Source organism: Aplosporella prunicola (assembly GCF_010093885.1).
Source record: "Aplosporella prunicola CBS 121167 unplaced genomic scaffold K452scaffold_19, whole genome shotgun sequence".
NCBI classification, from domain to species: domain Eukaryota; kingdom Fungi; phylum Ascomycota; class Dothideomycetes; order Botryosphaeriales; family Aplosporellaceae; genus Aplosporella; species Aplosporella prunicola.
In genome coordinates, this window is record NW_022983547.1 from 392,255 (window position 1) to 407,636 (window position 15,382).

Consider the following 15,382-nt stretch of genomic DNA (forward strand, 5'->3'; position numbering starts at 1 on the left):
ACTTCTCCCCGCTCTGCTACGCCAACCTCTCGTCCAGCAGCTCGCCCGCCCCCTTCTCCACGAGCTCAGGCATCAGGCGCGCAACCACCAGCTCCACAATGCCGAATACAAGGTGTTTGTTCAGGTACGCGTCGCCAAAGACGTCCAGCAGCGCCTCGACATCAGCCTGCATGGCTTCGGCGTCGGCACCTCCACCGTTACTAGCAGCAGTACCGACGTCCCACCCGCCCAGCCTCCCCCGTCCAAACACAAGGCGCCGCACGACGGGCGGCAGCGCAGCCAGCAGGGCTTTGGCGGCGCGGGCGCGCGTAGCCGCTGCTTCTGTTTTGGTGGGCGGCGGGGGTCGCGGGGCGCCTGGGGCGTTGTTGGGGAAGAGGGAGGCGCGCAGGGCACGCAGGGCTGGGGGGAGGTGGGCGGGGTCGAGGAGGCGGGCGCGGAGGTGGTGCGAGAGGAGCCTGGAGGGGGATGTTAATGGTGATTGGTGGTGGGGATGAATGGATGGGTGGTATGATTGGCATGCGCGACGATAAGGAAGGCGCAAGGGGGGATGAGTGTAGACGAGGAAGGTGCAGGACATAGACAAGGAAGGTGCAGGACATAGACAAGGAAGGTGCAGGTCAAGTGACCGACAACGCATGCGGAGCTAGCGAGAGAGGGAGCGTCCGAACTTACTTGTCCAATGGCCCGTTTGTGTCACCCACCCGCCCCGGCCCGCGCATCACGGCCCATTGCGCCAGCCCCAGCATCCCCGCCGTCCACGGCATGCGCCCGTCCATCTCCAACACGACCCCCGCCAGCGTCCATGCCCTCATGCTTACCACCGGCACCGGCTGAGATGCCCACTCGCCTCGCCCGCCCAGCCCCGGTGCCGCCAGTCCCGCCAGCACCACGCTGCGCAATATACTAAACGCCACAAACAGAATCTGGCACACGCTCCAGAAGCCCGCGCTCCAGAAGACCCAGCTGCGCCAAGCCTCGGGTTGTTGCTTCTCGCTCCTTGCACTTAGCAGCCCAAACTGCTCCAGCCGACTCGTCGCTTTCTCCTTGTCCAATTCTTCTTCTCCCTTCTCTTTCCTCTGCTGCAGTGCCTCGGCCACCTTTTCAACCGCCTCCCACAGGAACCAGGGCTCGGCCATTTTGGAGCCGACGGCCCCGCCGATGATCATCTCGGCCACGATCTCGCCGACGAGGGCGCGCAGGCACGCGTTGTCCAGGTCCTCGGTGGGCAGCAGCACGGCCAGCACGCCCTGCACGAGCAGCTGGCGCCACGCGGCCTCGTGTTCCTGCTGGGCCAGCAGCTGGTCGGGCGACGCAGGCACGGGGTCCAGGGCCGGATGCGGATGCAGCGTGTGGTAGATATGGCGCGGGTCGGGGGCGAGGGCGTCGGCGTGCGAGCAGCGGTGGGCGAGGCGGTGGGCGTCAAAGTGCTGCTCGAGCAGGGCGGGCAGCTCGTCGAGCAGCAGGGCCTCGAGGTCGACGTTGCGCACGCGCTGCTCGAGGGCGCGCGTGCAGTGGGCTATGATCTGGAGCACGCTGTCGACAAAGGCGTGGTCGGGCGTGATCTTGGCGTACCACGCGTAGACAAAGTCCTTGATGATGACGGCGATGATGGCGTACAGCTGCAGGTCGACGTCGTTGGAGCTGGTCAGCGGCGGCAGCAGCTCGTCCAGCGCCGGGCGCCGCCCCTTGTCGTCCGACGGCACATGGTGGGCGCAGAGGACGCGGCGCACAAAGGCCGTCGTGGCCTTGTCCGAGAGGGCGTCGACGGGCTCGGTGGGAGTTCTGGCGGGTTTAGGGCGGGCATTGGTCGTGGAGCGCTGCGGCATGGCGTCACATTGCTCTTTTGTCTAGGATTTGGTATTTACAGTAGTAGGACTGGTCGTAGGTTGTCTGTTCCTTCCACACCACATGATCGGCGCCCCATCGGCCCGTCTCCAAGCTATCACCACCACCGACAGCCATCATCACCACCACCACTAACCACCAACAATGGCTCCCGACAATGCCGCCTCGCTCAATCAAATCGACGGTACTTCTCCTCCTCCTCTCTGCCCTCCCGACTTGCGCGCTAACCCCACGCCCTGCACTGCAGAGCAGCTCAAGATCGTCGTGCAAAACCTGTTCAACCTCGTCGTCGACGTGCACGACCACCAAGGCAGCGCCACCGAGGAAGCCATGAAGGCCGAAGCCACGTCGCTGCTCGCCAACCTGCTGGCCCTGTCGCGCCGCGCCCGCGCCCTCAGCCTCAGCATCCCGCCCGAAATCATCACGTACGTCGAGAACGGGCGCAACCCGGACATTTACACGCGCGAGTTTGCCGAGCTGGTGCAGAAGAACAACCAGAAGCTGAAGGCCAAGGCCGAGGCCTTTGCGCAGTTCCGCGACATCTTGGCGGGGAAGATTGGCGTCGCCTTTCCCGACATGCGCGACGACGTTGCGCGCGTCGTGAGGAACACGGGCGGAGACGCGGATGCGGCGCTGCGGACGTAGGCACCTGCGTTCGTCGAGAGGGCGGGCGGGCACGCTCGCGCCCCTTCCAGCGCCTTCTCGCCTCTTGTCTTCTCCCTCTCCCTCTCTCTCGCTCTCTCCCGTTGTAAGCGCCGCAGCGGGTCCTCAGGCGGCCTGGTTCATCTCGCGCTTTCTCCACAACGCTCTCCACCCCACGCCAATCCCGACATAATCCCGCGCTGCTATTAGTCTTTTTTTCTGTGTTCGCGCCGAAGCGCCTTCACGCCCTTTATAGCCCCCCTCCCCACTCCCCGAACATGCCGCCTCGGCCCCCCGAGAAGCCGCCGCTCTCTAGACTCTCGGCCGTCGCCGCCCGGATCGGCACGCGCGTCGATGGCGCGTTCGATGCGATTATAGGGCACGGGTGTGCCACGCACGCACGCGGCACGGCGGGATGAGCGCTGCGCCTGCCTGGACCCTGCCTGGCCCTGCCGTGGTAGGAGCAGCTCACTCGCATGGATCGTCAGGGCCTTGCTCCACCTTGCCTTGCTTGCTCTCTCTCTCTCTCTCCACTCCACTCCACTCTAGGCCGTCGACCATTTCTTCACAATTCACCTCTGACCCGTGATCCCTGATCCTTGGAACATGGAACATGGAACATAGAACATGGAGCATGGAGCATGCATGGAGCATCCCTTCCCTTGTTCGTTCCCGTCGGCTTCGTTTCTTCTCGCCCCGTCTGGCCCGCTCGCCTCAAGGCCTCATCTCGCCTCGTGGGGCCTCGGATCCCGGGAAGGATGCTTGCACACTGCCTTGCCTTGCTTTGTGCTTTGTGCTGGCTGGCCAGACTCGCTCGACTCTCGACACGGCACGGCATCGCACACATATGCGAAGTACGAGCCGCCGCCGCCGCCGCCGCCGATCCTGCCACTGCCGCTGCCGCTGGCGGAGCCCCGGCTGCGCGTCCCGCGAGATGAGAGGATGTGCTATGGGGGGAGGGGAGGGGGGTGTTGTGTTGTGGTGGACACGCTGGCGCCGTTATGCTGGCTATGCCGTGCCCATGACGCGCGTGCGTGGTGGACCGACAGGGTTAACTAGGTCCTGTTTGTGTGTATGTATGGGCAGGGAGGGAGAAGTGAAGAGGAGGGGGAGGGGGAGAGGAGGCAGGGAGAGGGGAGTGTGGCTTGCTTGCTTGCTTGTTCGCTTGCTTGTTTGATTGCTTGCGTACGGGGTCAGCGAGCGAGCGGACGGACGGATGGATGGATGGACGGGTGGACAGGGAGGGATAGGGACAGGGAGAGCGTGAGGTGAAGGTGAGGCGCGCGGCTGCTGCTGCTGCTCTCCCTGTTCAGGGGGATTGTTGGTTGTGCACTGTTGACGGAAGGAGAGAGGAGAGGAAGGAGTGGCGGTGCTACTGATGCTGCTACTACCGCTGCTGCTGCTTGGGGTGGTCCTACCCTACCCTAGAGTACCTACCTGCCTGCCTGCCTGGGGCAGATGTGTGTGCGGGCGGGCTGTGTGTCTGTGTGGGAAAGAGCATGAAAGAGCATGAGCATGAGTATAAGAATGAGAGGAAGGCTGTTGTTGAGGTTATATATATATATATATATGCTTCTTGACGATGGAAGGGAGGGAGAAGTGATAGAAACACCTCCAGCCCGTATATAGAAGTAGGAGGAGGAGGAGGAGGAGGTAGTATAGAGAAAGTATAGCGTCCTTTGTAAATCACTGTGCTGCACTGTTCTACACTACGCTGCACTACACTGCATGTAATATACGACGCCGCACGCAGCAACCAGCCTACCACACACTCTTCAGTGACGTATTCCCTTTTCCGGCTGTCTACAACCCCGTCGCATTCTACTCTCTTCTAGACACACGCCACCCGGGCACCTTGGCAACTCAGATAGAAAAAAACCCATTCGGAGGCACAATGCCGCATTACCCGGTGGAGTTTACCTCACAGCCAATACTATTCGCCATAGTCGTGTCATGTCATGTCATGTCACCTCTCTGATTGGAGTTGGGAGCTTGGCGTGTGAAGATGGTGGTGTTTGTATATGGGTATGGGTTTTGCGTATGCACACGTCCGTCTATATCGGGCGTCTCTGCAAGTGTTTCTTTTTCCTTTTTTCCTGTCTAGTCGTACGCGCGCGCGTGTGTGTGTTTCTGGTTTATTTTGATGTTTTGGTAGCCTTCAAGCGTGGTGAGCTATTCGATACCTCCCCGATGGAGGAGTATGCTACACCCATTTTATGCCCTCCCCTCTCTTGCCCCTCTTCCCTACCACCCCCCTCCCCCTCCTAATGCCGCCAAATCCGCACAGCCTTATCCTTCCCCCCGCTCGCCACGCCCTTCCCATCGGGGCTCCAATCCACAGCATAAACCTCGTCCAGATGGCCCGGCAAATCATTCGCGATCCTCCCCGTCCGCACATCCCAAGCCTTGAGCGTGGTATCCTTGGACGCCGACACCAGCAGCCGCGAGTCCGGGCTAAAGCAGCACTGGTAGACGGGGGCGACGTGGCCGCGCAGCGTGCTGATGAACGCGCCCGTGCTCGCGTTCCACAGCTTGACGTGGTTGTCGAAGGCCGCGCTCGCAATGTACAGCCCGTCCGGGGAGAAGGTGACGTGGTTGACCTGTTTCTGGTGGCCGAGCAGGCGCGCCAGCGGCTTGGTCTGGGTTGAGGGCTCCCAGAGGTACATGGTGAAGTCGTCGGAGGCGGAGACGAGGCGCTCGACGAGGGCGCCGTTGACGGAGGCGGCCTTTTCGAAGCGCGAGCGGGCGCGGGCGACCTTTTCTTCGTCCGTCACCGGCGGCTTCTCTTGGTGGTGCTCGTGGAAGGCGGTGCGCAGGACAAAGTCGGTCGACAGGGCCAGGTGGTTGACCCAGTGGGCGTGGGCGCTCAGCGTGTGCCGCAGGGTGCCGTCGCGAGCGTTCCACACCTTGACCGTCTTGTCGTGCGAGGCCGTGTACAGCAGCCCCGTGCCGCCCCATTTGACGCAGCTGACGGTGCCCTTGTGCCCGCTGAGCACAATGTCCGCCTTCCGCCCTACCGCGTCCCACACGCGCACCGTCGCGTCCTTGCTCGACGACGCCAGCCGCGGCCGCCCCGGTTCTTGTAAATGGTACGGCTCCCACGCCACGCTGGTGATCCACTTGGTGTGCCCCTTCAGCGGCCCGCCCAGCGCCGCCCCCGTCTTCGGATCCCACAGCCGCACCGTGTTGTCCATGCTGCCGGTAGCAATGAGGTCGCCCGCGGGGCTCCAGCTCACCACCAGCACCCAGCTCGTATGGCCCTTGAGCGTATGCGCCGGGGTATTCGTATCGCAGTCCCAGACGCGGGCGGTGCCATCGCCACTGCCACTGACCATGCGGCTCGAATTCGCCGGGCTAAACTGCGTCGCCAGAATCGGCTGCCCATGGCCCGCAATGGCCGCGCTGCACCGCGACACGGCGCGCACGCGGAACACGGCCTGCGGCGCATACTGCAGCGTGATCTCCGTCTCGGTCGTCGCCTTCCCGCTCTTGACCAGCGCGCTCCACAGGTCCGCCCCGTCGCCCAGCGCTTCGCCCCGCTCGCCCGCCGCCCCCGCGTGGAAGAAGCGGTACGGGATCCGGTCGCCCGCCTCGTCGTGTCCTTGCAGCGCGTTCAGCAGCGTCTCTAGGTTCTTGACTTGGGCTTGTGCGAGCGGCACCGATACTACCGGCAGGTCGCCGCTCTCGCCCGTCGCTTGGTCCACGAATTTGACTCGCACGCTGCCCTCTGGTATCTCGGGCACTGCTTGCTGCTCGCGGGCAAAGGCCGCCGCGGCCGTCTTTTGCCGTTTGCTGGGCGGTGGTGGTACGGTCGCCATGGTGAGGAGGTTTGGGAGTCGGGGCCCGAGAGGTGTGGTCGAGGTTGTTGCAAAGTTTCCTCGGGCTGGAGGTCTTTGGATTGGCGTCGCCAAAAAAGTTCAGCCCTACCCGCTTGGACCACCGGCATTTGGCCGCTTTCCTCCGACGCCTCACACAACCTATCCGCGCGCCTAGTCTTTTGTGCAAATAGGCAGCCTAGGAATAAACGACCCTCTCCATTCGCACTGCACCGTAGCAGCAGCGGCAGCTAGACTACCCTACCAGCCCCCATTCGCCAGCCAGTCCCTTTCCTGTCCTTCCCATCCGTTCCTTTCCTTTCTTCCCGTCCTTGTATTCCTGTTTCCCTAACCCTTTCCATTCCTGTTCCCACCCACCATGTCTTACTCCTCATAACGCGCTCTACTGCCTGCCGTGTGCATGTGTGCGTATGTGCGTGTGTAGTGCCGCCCCTGTCTGTCTGCATGTCTGCGTTCCAATCCCCATCCCATCCCATCCATCCAAGCATCGCCCAATTAGTAGACGCAAACCCGAAACGCAAAAAAGAACGTCGAAGCATAATGGAAGATGATGAGGACGGAGGGAATGCAACCGAGTGCTGCCTGTCAGGCTGCCAAGCAGGCCCACGGCATCCCTCATCCTCGGTGCATCCATCTTCCCGCAACTTTAGCGCCAGCCCAGATGATTGATGCTGATGATGACGATGACGATGACGGTAACGGCTCCGACTCCAACTCCAACTCCGACGACGGCGACGACAATGACGATGATGCAAACCAGAATGAGAGAAACAACAACAACAACAAAAACTGCAGATCCAGAACCCTGCGACTGCGAGCCAGAGAGATGATATGACGCCGTGCACCGCGGGAGGGAGCCCAAGAATCAACTAAGGGGAACGCCGGTCCATGATGCAAAATCTTTAAGTAGTTGGTCGATTCGCTCGTTGGTGGCGACGAGCGTGGTAGTAGAGTGACGTGTGAGTGAGGGGGCAGGCACTGCCGGCTGTACTGTGTGCGTGCCTGCCTGCGTGGCTGCGGAAGTATGTATACGTCCGTGAGTCGCTGCTCGCGCGCGCTACCGGAAGCTCCACACGGGGAAGCTGCCGCCGCCGACCGGATTTAGCCGTAGGTGCTGGTACGGGCTGCTCTGCGGGTCGTAGTACAGACCCTCGACGGCACCGTCGCTGCGCCGCAGGCACACGTAGTAGAAGCCGCTGATGGTCAGGCCGCAGCCGTCCTCTGTTGTTTCATGGTCTTCGTCCATGCTGTCGCTGCCGCTGCCGCCGCCAACTGCGCCACCCCCTTCGTCGCTGTCGGGACTCAGAAACGGGTTAGTACCGGGGCGGCGGCGTGCTCCTACTGACTTGACGAAGCAGCGTTCTTTCCATCGCATCAATATCCATTCTTGCGCTAGCTTCGTAACGTATTCATGGCTGACGAGGCTGTGCACGAGCTCCTGGTCGCGGAGGTGGGCGAATGGCGGCAATTTGCGCCAGTACGTGGCATCTGTCGAAGGAGAGGACTTGAAGGATTCGGTTAGAAGCGTGTGGGTATGCAGATCCAGTATTTCGCCCTCGAGGTAGGTTGTTATGCTAGAGGTTCGAGGAGGAGGACGGGACGAGTTTGTCGGATCTGGAGATGATGCTGACGTGCTGGCAGGTTCGGCGGGGTTTAAGATGTTGTTAGGGAAGGAAGTAGGCGGGTGCGACGGCACGTTGTAAGCTTCCATGGTCGCGGACAGTGTCATGTTCTCCCAGTCGACAGCATGGATGGTAACTTTGACGGGCCAACGATCCTGCTGCTGCGTCTGATGGGAAGGAGCATCGGGCGTGCGGCGGGGATGTGGCGGAGTAGGACTGTGGGCCATCCAAGGCCGTGACGGGTCGAACGTAGTAGATGTCATGGGAGTTTCATTATTGCGGAAGCGGTATAGGGTTGTGGACGTGGCGGTAGGGATGGAAGAGGGCGCATTTGATGTCACGGTCGTAGCATGCTGAGAGCCGGAGAAGACAGCTCCCGGTGCGAGCCAGGACGTCTCTGCGGGCCGAGGTAGGGTGCTGACGTCCAGAATAAAGTCATTGTGGTTATCGTTGCCAAAAAACTCTTTGTTGACGAATCCGGCATCCACGGCGTAGTATAAGCTGTCGTCGTAGGAATCAGAGGAGCGAATCTTCGAGAGGTATTTGATCGTCTGCTCAAGCCATGGCGACGATTGGGAGGTGTTGCTGCCGGAAGGATTCTCCAGGAAATTTCGCCGGTACGAGTAGATTGCTCGGGCGTCCGCGTCCTGGCGCTCGGTTGAGCGCTCTGGGGGATGCCAGGGAAAGCGACTGCCCGGAGCGTTTGGAAAACCCGTGGGAGCGACAAATGGGTTCTGCGGCCGATCTGAACTCCTCGAAGCGGCCTCTCGCTCAGCGACATAACGCTGCATGTTTTCCCGCGCTCTTGCATTCGTCCTCATGTACCTGCGTGACTGGGTGGAGCGTAATGACGACTCCGACGGCTGAGCTTCCGTGTTCGAGTTATATCGCGATAGATTGGACCTGCTCCTCGCCTCCCTTAGCGCCTCGAGTTGCGACCTTCCTACTATTGTCAAGATATCTGGGTGTGTGTTGGGTTGCTGCTGACGCAGCTCTCGGAGCAGCCGTGTCTCCTCGTCCTCGCCATCGCGCTCGTCGGGTGGCGACCAGTCATACAGAGTGTTCCGGGTCGGGATCCTGTCGCCGTAGGCAGCGTCTTCCATGCGGCTGAGGCGATTGAGCACACGGCTCAGGCGCAGCTGGCGCTCGCGATCCTCGTTCTGTAGCTCTGCGGTCCGCTGCCTCAGGCGTTCGCGGGCACTGCGCACCTCCTCGTACAACTCGTCCTCGGCGGCGGCGTTCTGCTGGCGCCATTCCTCCTGCGGGTCGACGGGCCGGCGCAGGAAGCTCACGTTGTCCTCGTCGACGGCGTCCTCGGCCTGGGTGGTGAGGGTGGCGGCCAGATTGATGACCTGGGGTGACACGGGGCTTTCGAGTTGACGCAAGGCGGACAGGTACGAGGGAGGGGTCGAGGGCCGCGGTTGGGGAGGCTGCGAGGGACGTCAGAGAGGCGAGGCAAGGTTTAGGTCGGGGCGCGGCTTTGAGCGGACGTACCGTGGGCTGCGGACTGGCCCGCGAGGAGGGTGGCGGCATGGCGATGCTATGCGAAGGTGCAATGATGGAGATCAGTCGTGCTTAGGAGATCAAGAGGCATCGCGGGTCAGGTCGCATGCTGGTCCTCGAAACGGGACAAAACCAAGTCAAACGGCAAACGGCAGGGACGACACAAAGGCGGCAGTCGCGAAAACACCGTCCGCTGGGGCTGATGGCCGATGTCACGATGCGGGGTCGACTTTGGATGGTTCCAAACAAAGCATTCACTACGTTCACTTCCACTCGCCGCGACTGACGTTATCGCATCCGGCCGCCCGTTGCCCAAAGCGCTACCACATTGGTTTTATTAACTTTAGCGTGTATAGGAAGTCCTGCTCCCGCCCCAGCATCCGTTTCCCCCCTCATTCAATGAAAAAGGCCTCTCCAGACTAGCTGGAGGATAGGAGATGACCCTATCAAGCCCGCGCGCAGCCCGGATGGGCCGTTGGATCGCCGTCTTCCGCACGCGGCAAGACGCATTCCGCAAAGACGCCCCTCGCAGAGAGGCGCCCCCGGCCATCCAACGCCCCTACATCGCCTACTGCGCGCGTGGCTGAACACTATACAAGCATCCCAGATGCGTACAATGCTCGTGTGTCGCCGCCTGCCCACTGCGTTCCCGCTGGCACTCAATGCCAGTCTGGGCAAGCAGGACGCCCGCTGCGTCGAGGGATGGCATGCCAGTCGCGCTCGAGGCCGCGGCCGTCCCAAATAAAAAAAAACGACGTAAAGAACAATGGGTTAACCGAGTGTGCCCGCCCGATGTAGCCGTGAGGCTGTTACCCGTCTTTAAAATGCAACGACATGCAAACCTCCCAGAGATGCAAAAAAAAGGAAACAAGGAAAGCAAAATGCCAGGCTCGGCCGGCGCGTGTACAGAAAAGCAAAAACCAAAATCAAAAACTCGCTCGCTAAAATGACAAACACGCAGTGGATATCAAGGAGACGAAAGGAAATGTGTCCGAAAGGATCCGCTAGCAATCAAAAACGCCGTCCCATGCCGAGTGGGTCATGACGTGACAAGTAGACATCAAGTCATGCAGTGTCGCATCTCATCTCGTGAGTAATCGTAAGGCTACCCGGATAAGCCCCGAGGCGCGTGTGGGTGGGGAAGGCAGCTTCGTGGAGGAGCGACTGGCCAGATCACCTGCTTCTCGAGCTGTCGTGTGTCAGAGCGTGAGGTTGTTGAGCGTTTTTACATGGCGGTGGCAGCGGCGGCATACGAGGGTGCCCAGTCGTTGTAACCCCATCCAAACGCTCCAGCACCGAAACCAGAGTACGAGGGAGCCGGTCCACATTGGTTGATCAGGGTGCTCGGGAACAACGACGGCACCGGGGCCTGGATTTGCGGAGGGCTGTAGTAGGGGCCCGACGTGCACATTGGCTGGCTGAAGGAGGGCGTCGGAGAGGGAAGCTGGAAGTCGTTCATACCCGCGCTCCAGTACGTCGATTGGTTGTCGGCGCAGGTGGTAATCGGCGGGCTAGGAGTCGACGGTACAACCCTCCAAGAATCAACCGGGGCAGGGTGCACCGGCGGCCCCTGCTGAGGCGAGTGCCACCAGTTGCCAACGCCTTGAGAGGTCGGGAGCATCGGGGCAGGGCGAACGATGTCGACGATCCTGGGAGGAGGAGGAAGAAGTGGATGGAACAGACCCATGATGGCGCCCTTGACCTCCTCTCCTCTGCCTTCCAAAAGCTCGCCAGCACCATCTTCTTCGAGGCCTTCCAAAGCGCGAACGCCAGTCCTAAACACGTACTTGTTGACGGCTTGGACAAACTCGTCCTGCAGCTTCTTCAACTGGGCGTCCTTTTCAGCCCAAGACCACGTGTTGGCAGCCACGTCGACCGAGTAAATATCCTTGTGGTACTCGATCAGTGCTTCAATAGTCTCTGGGGTGAGCTTGAATGCGACCTCATGCTGCGACACCATGTCAACATGTACCACGTAAGCCTCGATCTGGATTAGCTGGTAGTTGAACATGGCCTCAACCAGCGGGTCGGGATCCCTCCGGAGCTCCGAATCAGGAGCCTTCGGGAGCATGAGGGAGCACAGAGACCAGATAGCCGCGGAGCCGGACAGCGTCTCGGTGAGACAACGATAATGTTGTGGCACGCTGTTGAGCGGACGCTTTATGCGGTTTATGCGCTTCAGCGTCTGGGTTAACCACGGTTCAACCTTGGAGCTGAGGACGATGGTCGGCGCAGAGCGGGGCGCAAAGGCCTGGGCAGAGGCGGGTAGTAATGATATGGGCATGGCGGGCTGTCGTGATGAGTAATGCTCGGCGAGATAGGACGCTTGAGAGTAGAGAAGAGTCGGACAAGAAAAAGAAAAAAGAAAAAGAAGAAGGTTGTTGCTTTCGGCGGTCCCAACGAGGGAAATGGTTTGCGCGCCCAGGGTTGGAGAGAGAGAGAAGGATAATGACGAATGAGAGGGGGAGGAAAGGGGGGTGCGGGAGGGTGAAGGGTAAGGAAGCCTGGCAGTGGGGTGGGCATTTGCTTTAAGTCCCGGGTGGATCTGGTGGAGTGGCCGACGGTGGTGGCCATCGCTTCTGGCTGGGGCTGGGTGCGTGCAGCGCTGACCCTTTCGGCAAGGCTTGCATTGCGCCAGGCTTGTTCAATCGTGCAGCTGCCCTGGAGGCCTATGCAGGACTAGCAGCATCCGAGCTGGACCGCGCTGGACATGCATACGCGTTTTCCGGCGACTGCGCGTCTGTGTCGGTTCGCATGCAAGAAATTACGACATGCTGCTGCTGCTGCTGCTGCTGCTGCTGCTCGTTGCTCGTGGCGGCGAAACTCTGAATGCCCACTGCCCACACAGCCCACAGCCCACAACCCACAACCTAGTCCAGGCCCTTTCGACGGCCGGAGACATGGCCAGGATCACGCTTGGCTCCTGCCCCACCGCCAACGAGTTTATAATTGCGAATCTTCTGGGCCGAGTGCGGGAACCGCGGGCCCGCGAGGCGCAACTGTTCTGTCTCTGATGACGCCCGGAGCCGGAATACGGCAGCCAATGCACACCTATGGGTGCTTGCTACACGCCCAAGGGGGGTGGCCGAGATCACTGGCGCATCCAAGGCCTCCGACCTTCTCAAAAGTGCTTCCAGAAGTCTTCCATGTCGCCGGAAGCTGATCGCACACCCAGACGGGCGTGACTTCCTGATCGGGTAAGCAGAAAGCCTAGCTCGGCGTGTATGTTCGGCTTGTCTCTCTCTCGTCTTGCCGTAAGCGTGTGGTGGGAGGCTGTCAGCATGTTGTGCAAAAGCTGGATAACAGGTTGTCGTTCGCTGAGGCTAAAAAGTGGTCGTTCGACACTCGGCCAATCAGAGGGCACAGACTGGGATGCGCTCTGGCATTCAACGGCCTCAGACCCCGGCAATCCATGACATGTGATGGCAGCATCTCATCTCAAAAATACAAGTACTACAGCACGGCGCCTGCTGAGGCATCGCATGACTGAGCCTGTGCAGACTTGTCCTCGTTCATGCCGGTGGCACCCTCGGACATCAGCGAGAGCGCGGGCTCGGGCATCAAAGACATGAGGCTGTGCTCAGCGTTGCAGTGGCGCGTAGATCTCGGCGTCGCCATTTTTTGCCCTGCGAGATGTGCACACCTATTGTACTCTCTCCCTCCAATCCCTCGCGGCCGGCCGAGACGGCAGCCAGAGGGCCGTGATGCTCGGTGACAGATCGATCACTCCCGATCGCTGCCCGCGCCGCCAAGGAGTATGGTGGCGGTGATGGGCGAGCATGACGCGCGCCTCGAGCAGCGGTTGCAGACCCCAGATTTACCTATCGACGACCCATAGTCGTGGTATTATCGATAGCTATCCATCCATCCACGGTGTTTCGTGCGACACCGTTTCACCATCTGCAGCAGTTCAAGCAGGCTGGGATCGACGGCAGCCATATGCATCCACTGCGCCTCACATCGTCATGCCAATGAATCTTCGTTGCCCGCGTGTGCCCCTCCGTGTGCTCAGATCCCCTTGCATGGCGTTAAACCTTCAGCTGAGCAGGGTACAGCGGAACTGGAGTCGCTGAGGATCAACCGCCGTGCCGAAGGCCGAGGCTACCCAGTACCCACACCTTCACAGCCTCACTTGGTCTTTTTGACAACACCGTACCGCCACTTCTCAACTCTCGTCATCGACTTTTCTTGACAAGTGACGCTCGCCTGTGTGGCTGAGGCCGACGACGTTTCAAGATCGGCACGTTGGAGTCATTGCTGCAGGCGCAATGCCTTCACCGCCGCCAGCACACGTGTCTGACTCACCGTGGAGGGAGGCGTTGAGAAGGTACGAGAGTTGACACGAGCAAGGAAGGGAAAAAAAAAAAAAATCTTGTATACACACACATGGCGAAAACCCTTTTCCCTCTTGATGCCCGATCGGATCCCGCACTTCTCTCGTAATGCCGCCGCCGATTACTTCGCTTGTTGGTGGCGCAAGGATCGCAGAAGCCACTCGCGGCCTGGATGAGGCGAACCTCGGACATGCCGACCTGACTTCATCTCTCTGAAAATCAAACACCGACTGCTTTGGAGAGATGGAGATATGGATGGCCAGCCCCGCTATGAGTGCGCTGGCAGGTGGCGAGGATCGTCGTTGTCCGGCGGCAACAGTAGCATGCGCGCATGCGGTGAGTTTTGGGCAAAGACCTGATCGTTTGGCAGTCATCCCATCGTTGTCCTTTGCCTCATCTCTCTTCAACCTCGGCGCGGCCTTTGGGTGCGTTGTCGATGGCGCGCGCGGCTGCGGGTAAGCTGGAGGGCATCGTACTGTACCTACAGTACAGTCAACGTGTCCTAATGAGCAGGAGCACTCCGGAGCTCAGGTGAGACTTCTCCTTACAACGCGGAACCGCCGGGAAGCCATCTCCTGTCCATCAAATGGATATAGTCTAGGCGTTATGGGTGGTGCTCGCTTTTTTAAATCTCCTTGCCAGTCATTCTCTGTTTTTCGTCAATTTCACCCCTATCTATACAGTTATCCTGTTGCCTGGGGGCGTTATGCTTTCATTTCACTGCATGTATACACCGAAAAGACGTTGGCAATTGCTCCCTTTGTAGACATGGACAAGTCCAGCTCATAGTCTGCTTAAGCCAACTCCCCTGGCATAGCTGTCATCTGATGTATTTACGAACCATCAGAGGCCATACTAACCTGTTCGATTCCCGTCACTAACTAGTTTACAGAGCCCATATCGGCTATTGTGGTGTCTCCTGACTGCCATTGATTGGGATATGCAGACCAGAGAACCGAGAACCGAGATATCGTGAACAGAGTTCTATGGGATTTGCGCCAATGTCTTTATCAGTTCACTTTCCTAATTCGGCCAGAGGCGAGGTCTCGTGAACAGCTACGCCATTTCGCTTCAGCGAGAGACTTGCGAGGTTTGCATGATGCTTTTTCTTCAAATTGCAGCACTAAAACTATATCACGAACCAAAGCAGTAAGTGAAATTCATCTTCTATCATGTGGTCTACGTAGTATGATGGTTATGCTTTCCTCTCAAGGCGTCTGCAGCGGCATGGTCCAGACCGAGTCTATTTCCTTCTTTCGTTATTCTCGTTCTCGGGGTGTGATGGTAGAAGGGAGCGAGCCCGAAGAACAAAAGCAGTCACCCCAAACCTTACACATCCTTCGGCACAAAAAGCCACAAATCGGAGCATGTCGAACCCGCATAACAACCTAGGCATCCTTTCTCTAATCTTGCCATCTGGAGATTGCTCCGCGCACTCGTCCGTCCCCCTCCCCCAGCATCACACCACCCCCCTCCCCTCCACGGATCTCCCACCTACCTACACACCAAGACACCCGGGCATCTCCATTTCGGGAGGGGGGCCTCTAATCGGCGCGTCAATCTCGCAACGACAACCGCACGCAGACGCCACATCCGCACC

The 15,382-nt window shown here is 59.9% G+C and overlaps 5 protein-coding genes across 5 annotated transcripts; 1 reads left to right on the plus strand and 4 right to left on the minus strand.

The window, feature by feature from the left end:
• Window positions 1–61: 61 nt before the first annotated feature.
• On the minus strand, window positions 62–1,814 carry K452DRAFT_204712 (uncharacterized protein; the record flags this gene model as incomplete). Its single annotated transcript, XM_033536087.1, has 2 exons — window positions 62–455; window positions 673–1,814. Coding segments are annotated over 2 exons (1,536 nt in total), but the record flags the coding sequence as incomplete, so codon positions are not given.
• A 175-nt stretch (window positions 1,815–1,989) lies between these two features.
• On the plus strand, window positions 1,990–2,490 carry K452DRAFT_328053 (uncharacterized protein; the record flags this gene model as incomplete). The annotated part of the gene is made up of 2 exons (XM_033544963.1): window positions 1,990–2,029; window positions 2,093–2,490. 2 exons carry the CDS (start codon window positions 1,990–1,992, stop codon window positions 2,488–2,490), a joined length of 438 nt encoding a protein of 145 aa, XP_033395337.1.
• Window positions 2,491–4,746: 2,256 nt separating this feature from the next.
• K452DRAFT_289625 (uncharacterized protein) lies at window positions 4,747–6,340 on the minus strand. Its single transcript, XM_033540862.1, has one exon. It carries the CDS (start codon window positions 6,303–6,305, stop codon window positions 4,752–4,754), a length of 1,554 nt encoding a protein of 517 aa, XP_033395338.1. The 5' UTR covers window positions 6,306–6,340; the 3' UTR covers window positions 4,747–4,751.
• Window positions 6,341–7,380: 1,040 nt separating this feature from the next.
• On the minus strand, window positions 7,381–9,478 carry K452DRAFT_328062 (uncharacterized protein; the record flags this gene model as incomplete). Its single annotated transcript, XM_033544964.1, has 2 exons — window positions 7,381–9,375; window positions 9,440–9,478. 2 exons carry the CDS (start codon window positions 9,476–9,478, stop codon window positions 7,381–7,383), a joined length of 2,034 nt encoding a protein of 677 aa, XP_033395339.1.
• Window positions 9,479–10,509: 1,031 nt separating this feature from the next.
• K452DRAFT_63150 (uncharacterized protein) lies at window positions 10,510–11,945 on the minus strand. The gene is made up of 2 exons (XM_033546935.1): window positions 10,702–11,945; window positions 10,510–10,637 (listed from the first exon to the last, which is right to left on the minus strand). Exons 1-2 carry the CDS (start codon window positions 11,730–11,732, stop codon window positions 10,622–10,624), a joined length of 1,047 nt encoding a protein of 348 aa, XP_033395340.1. The 5' UTR covers window positions 11,733–11,945; the 3' UTR covers window positions 10,510–10,621.
• Window positions 11,946–15,382: the final 3,437 nt, after the last annotated feature.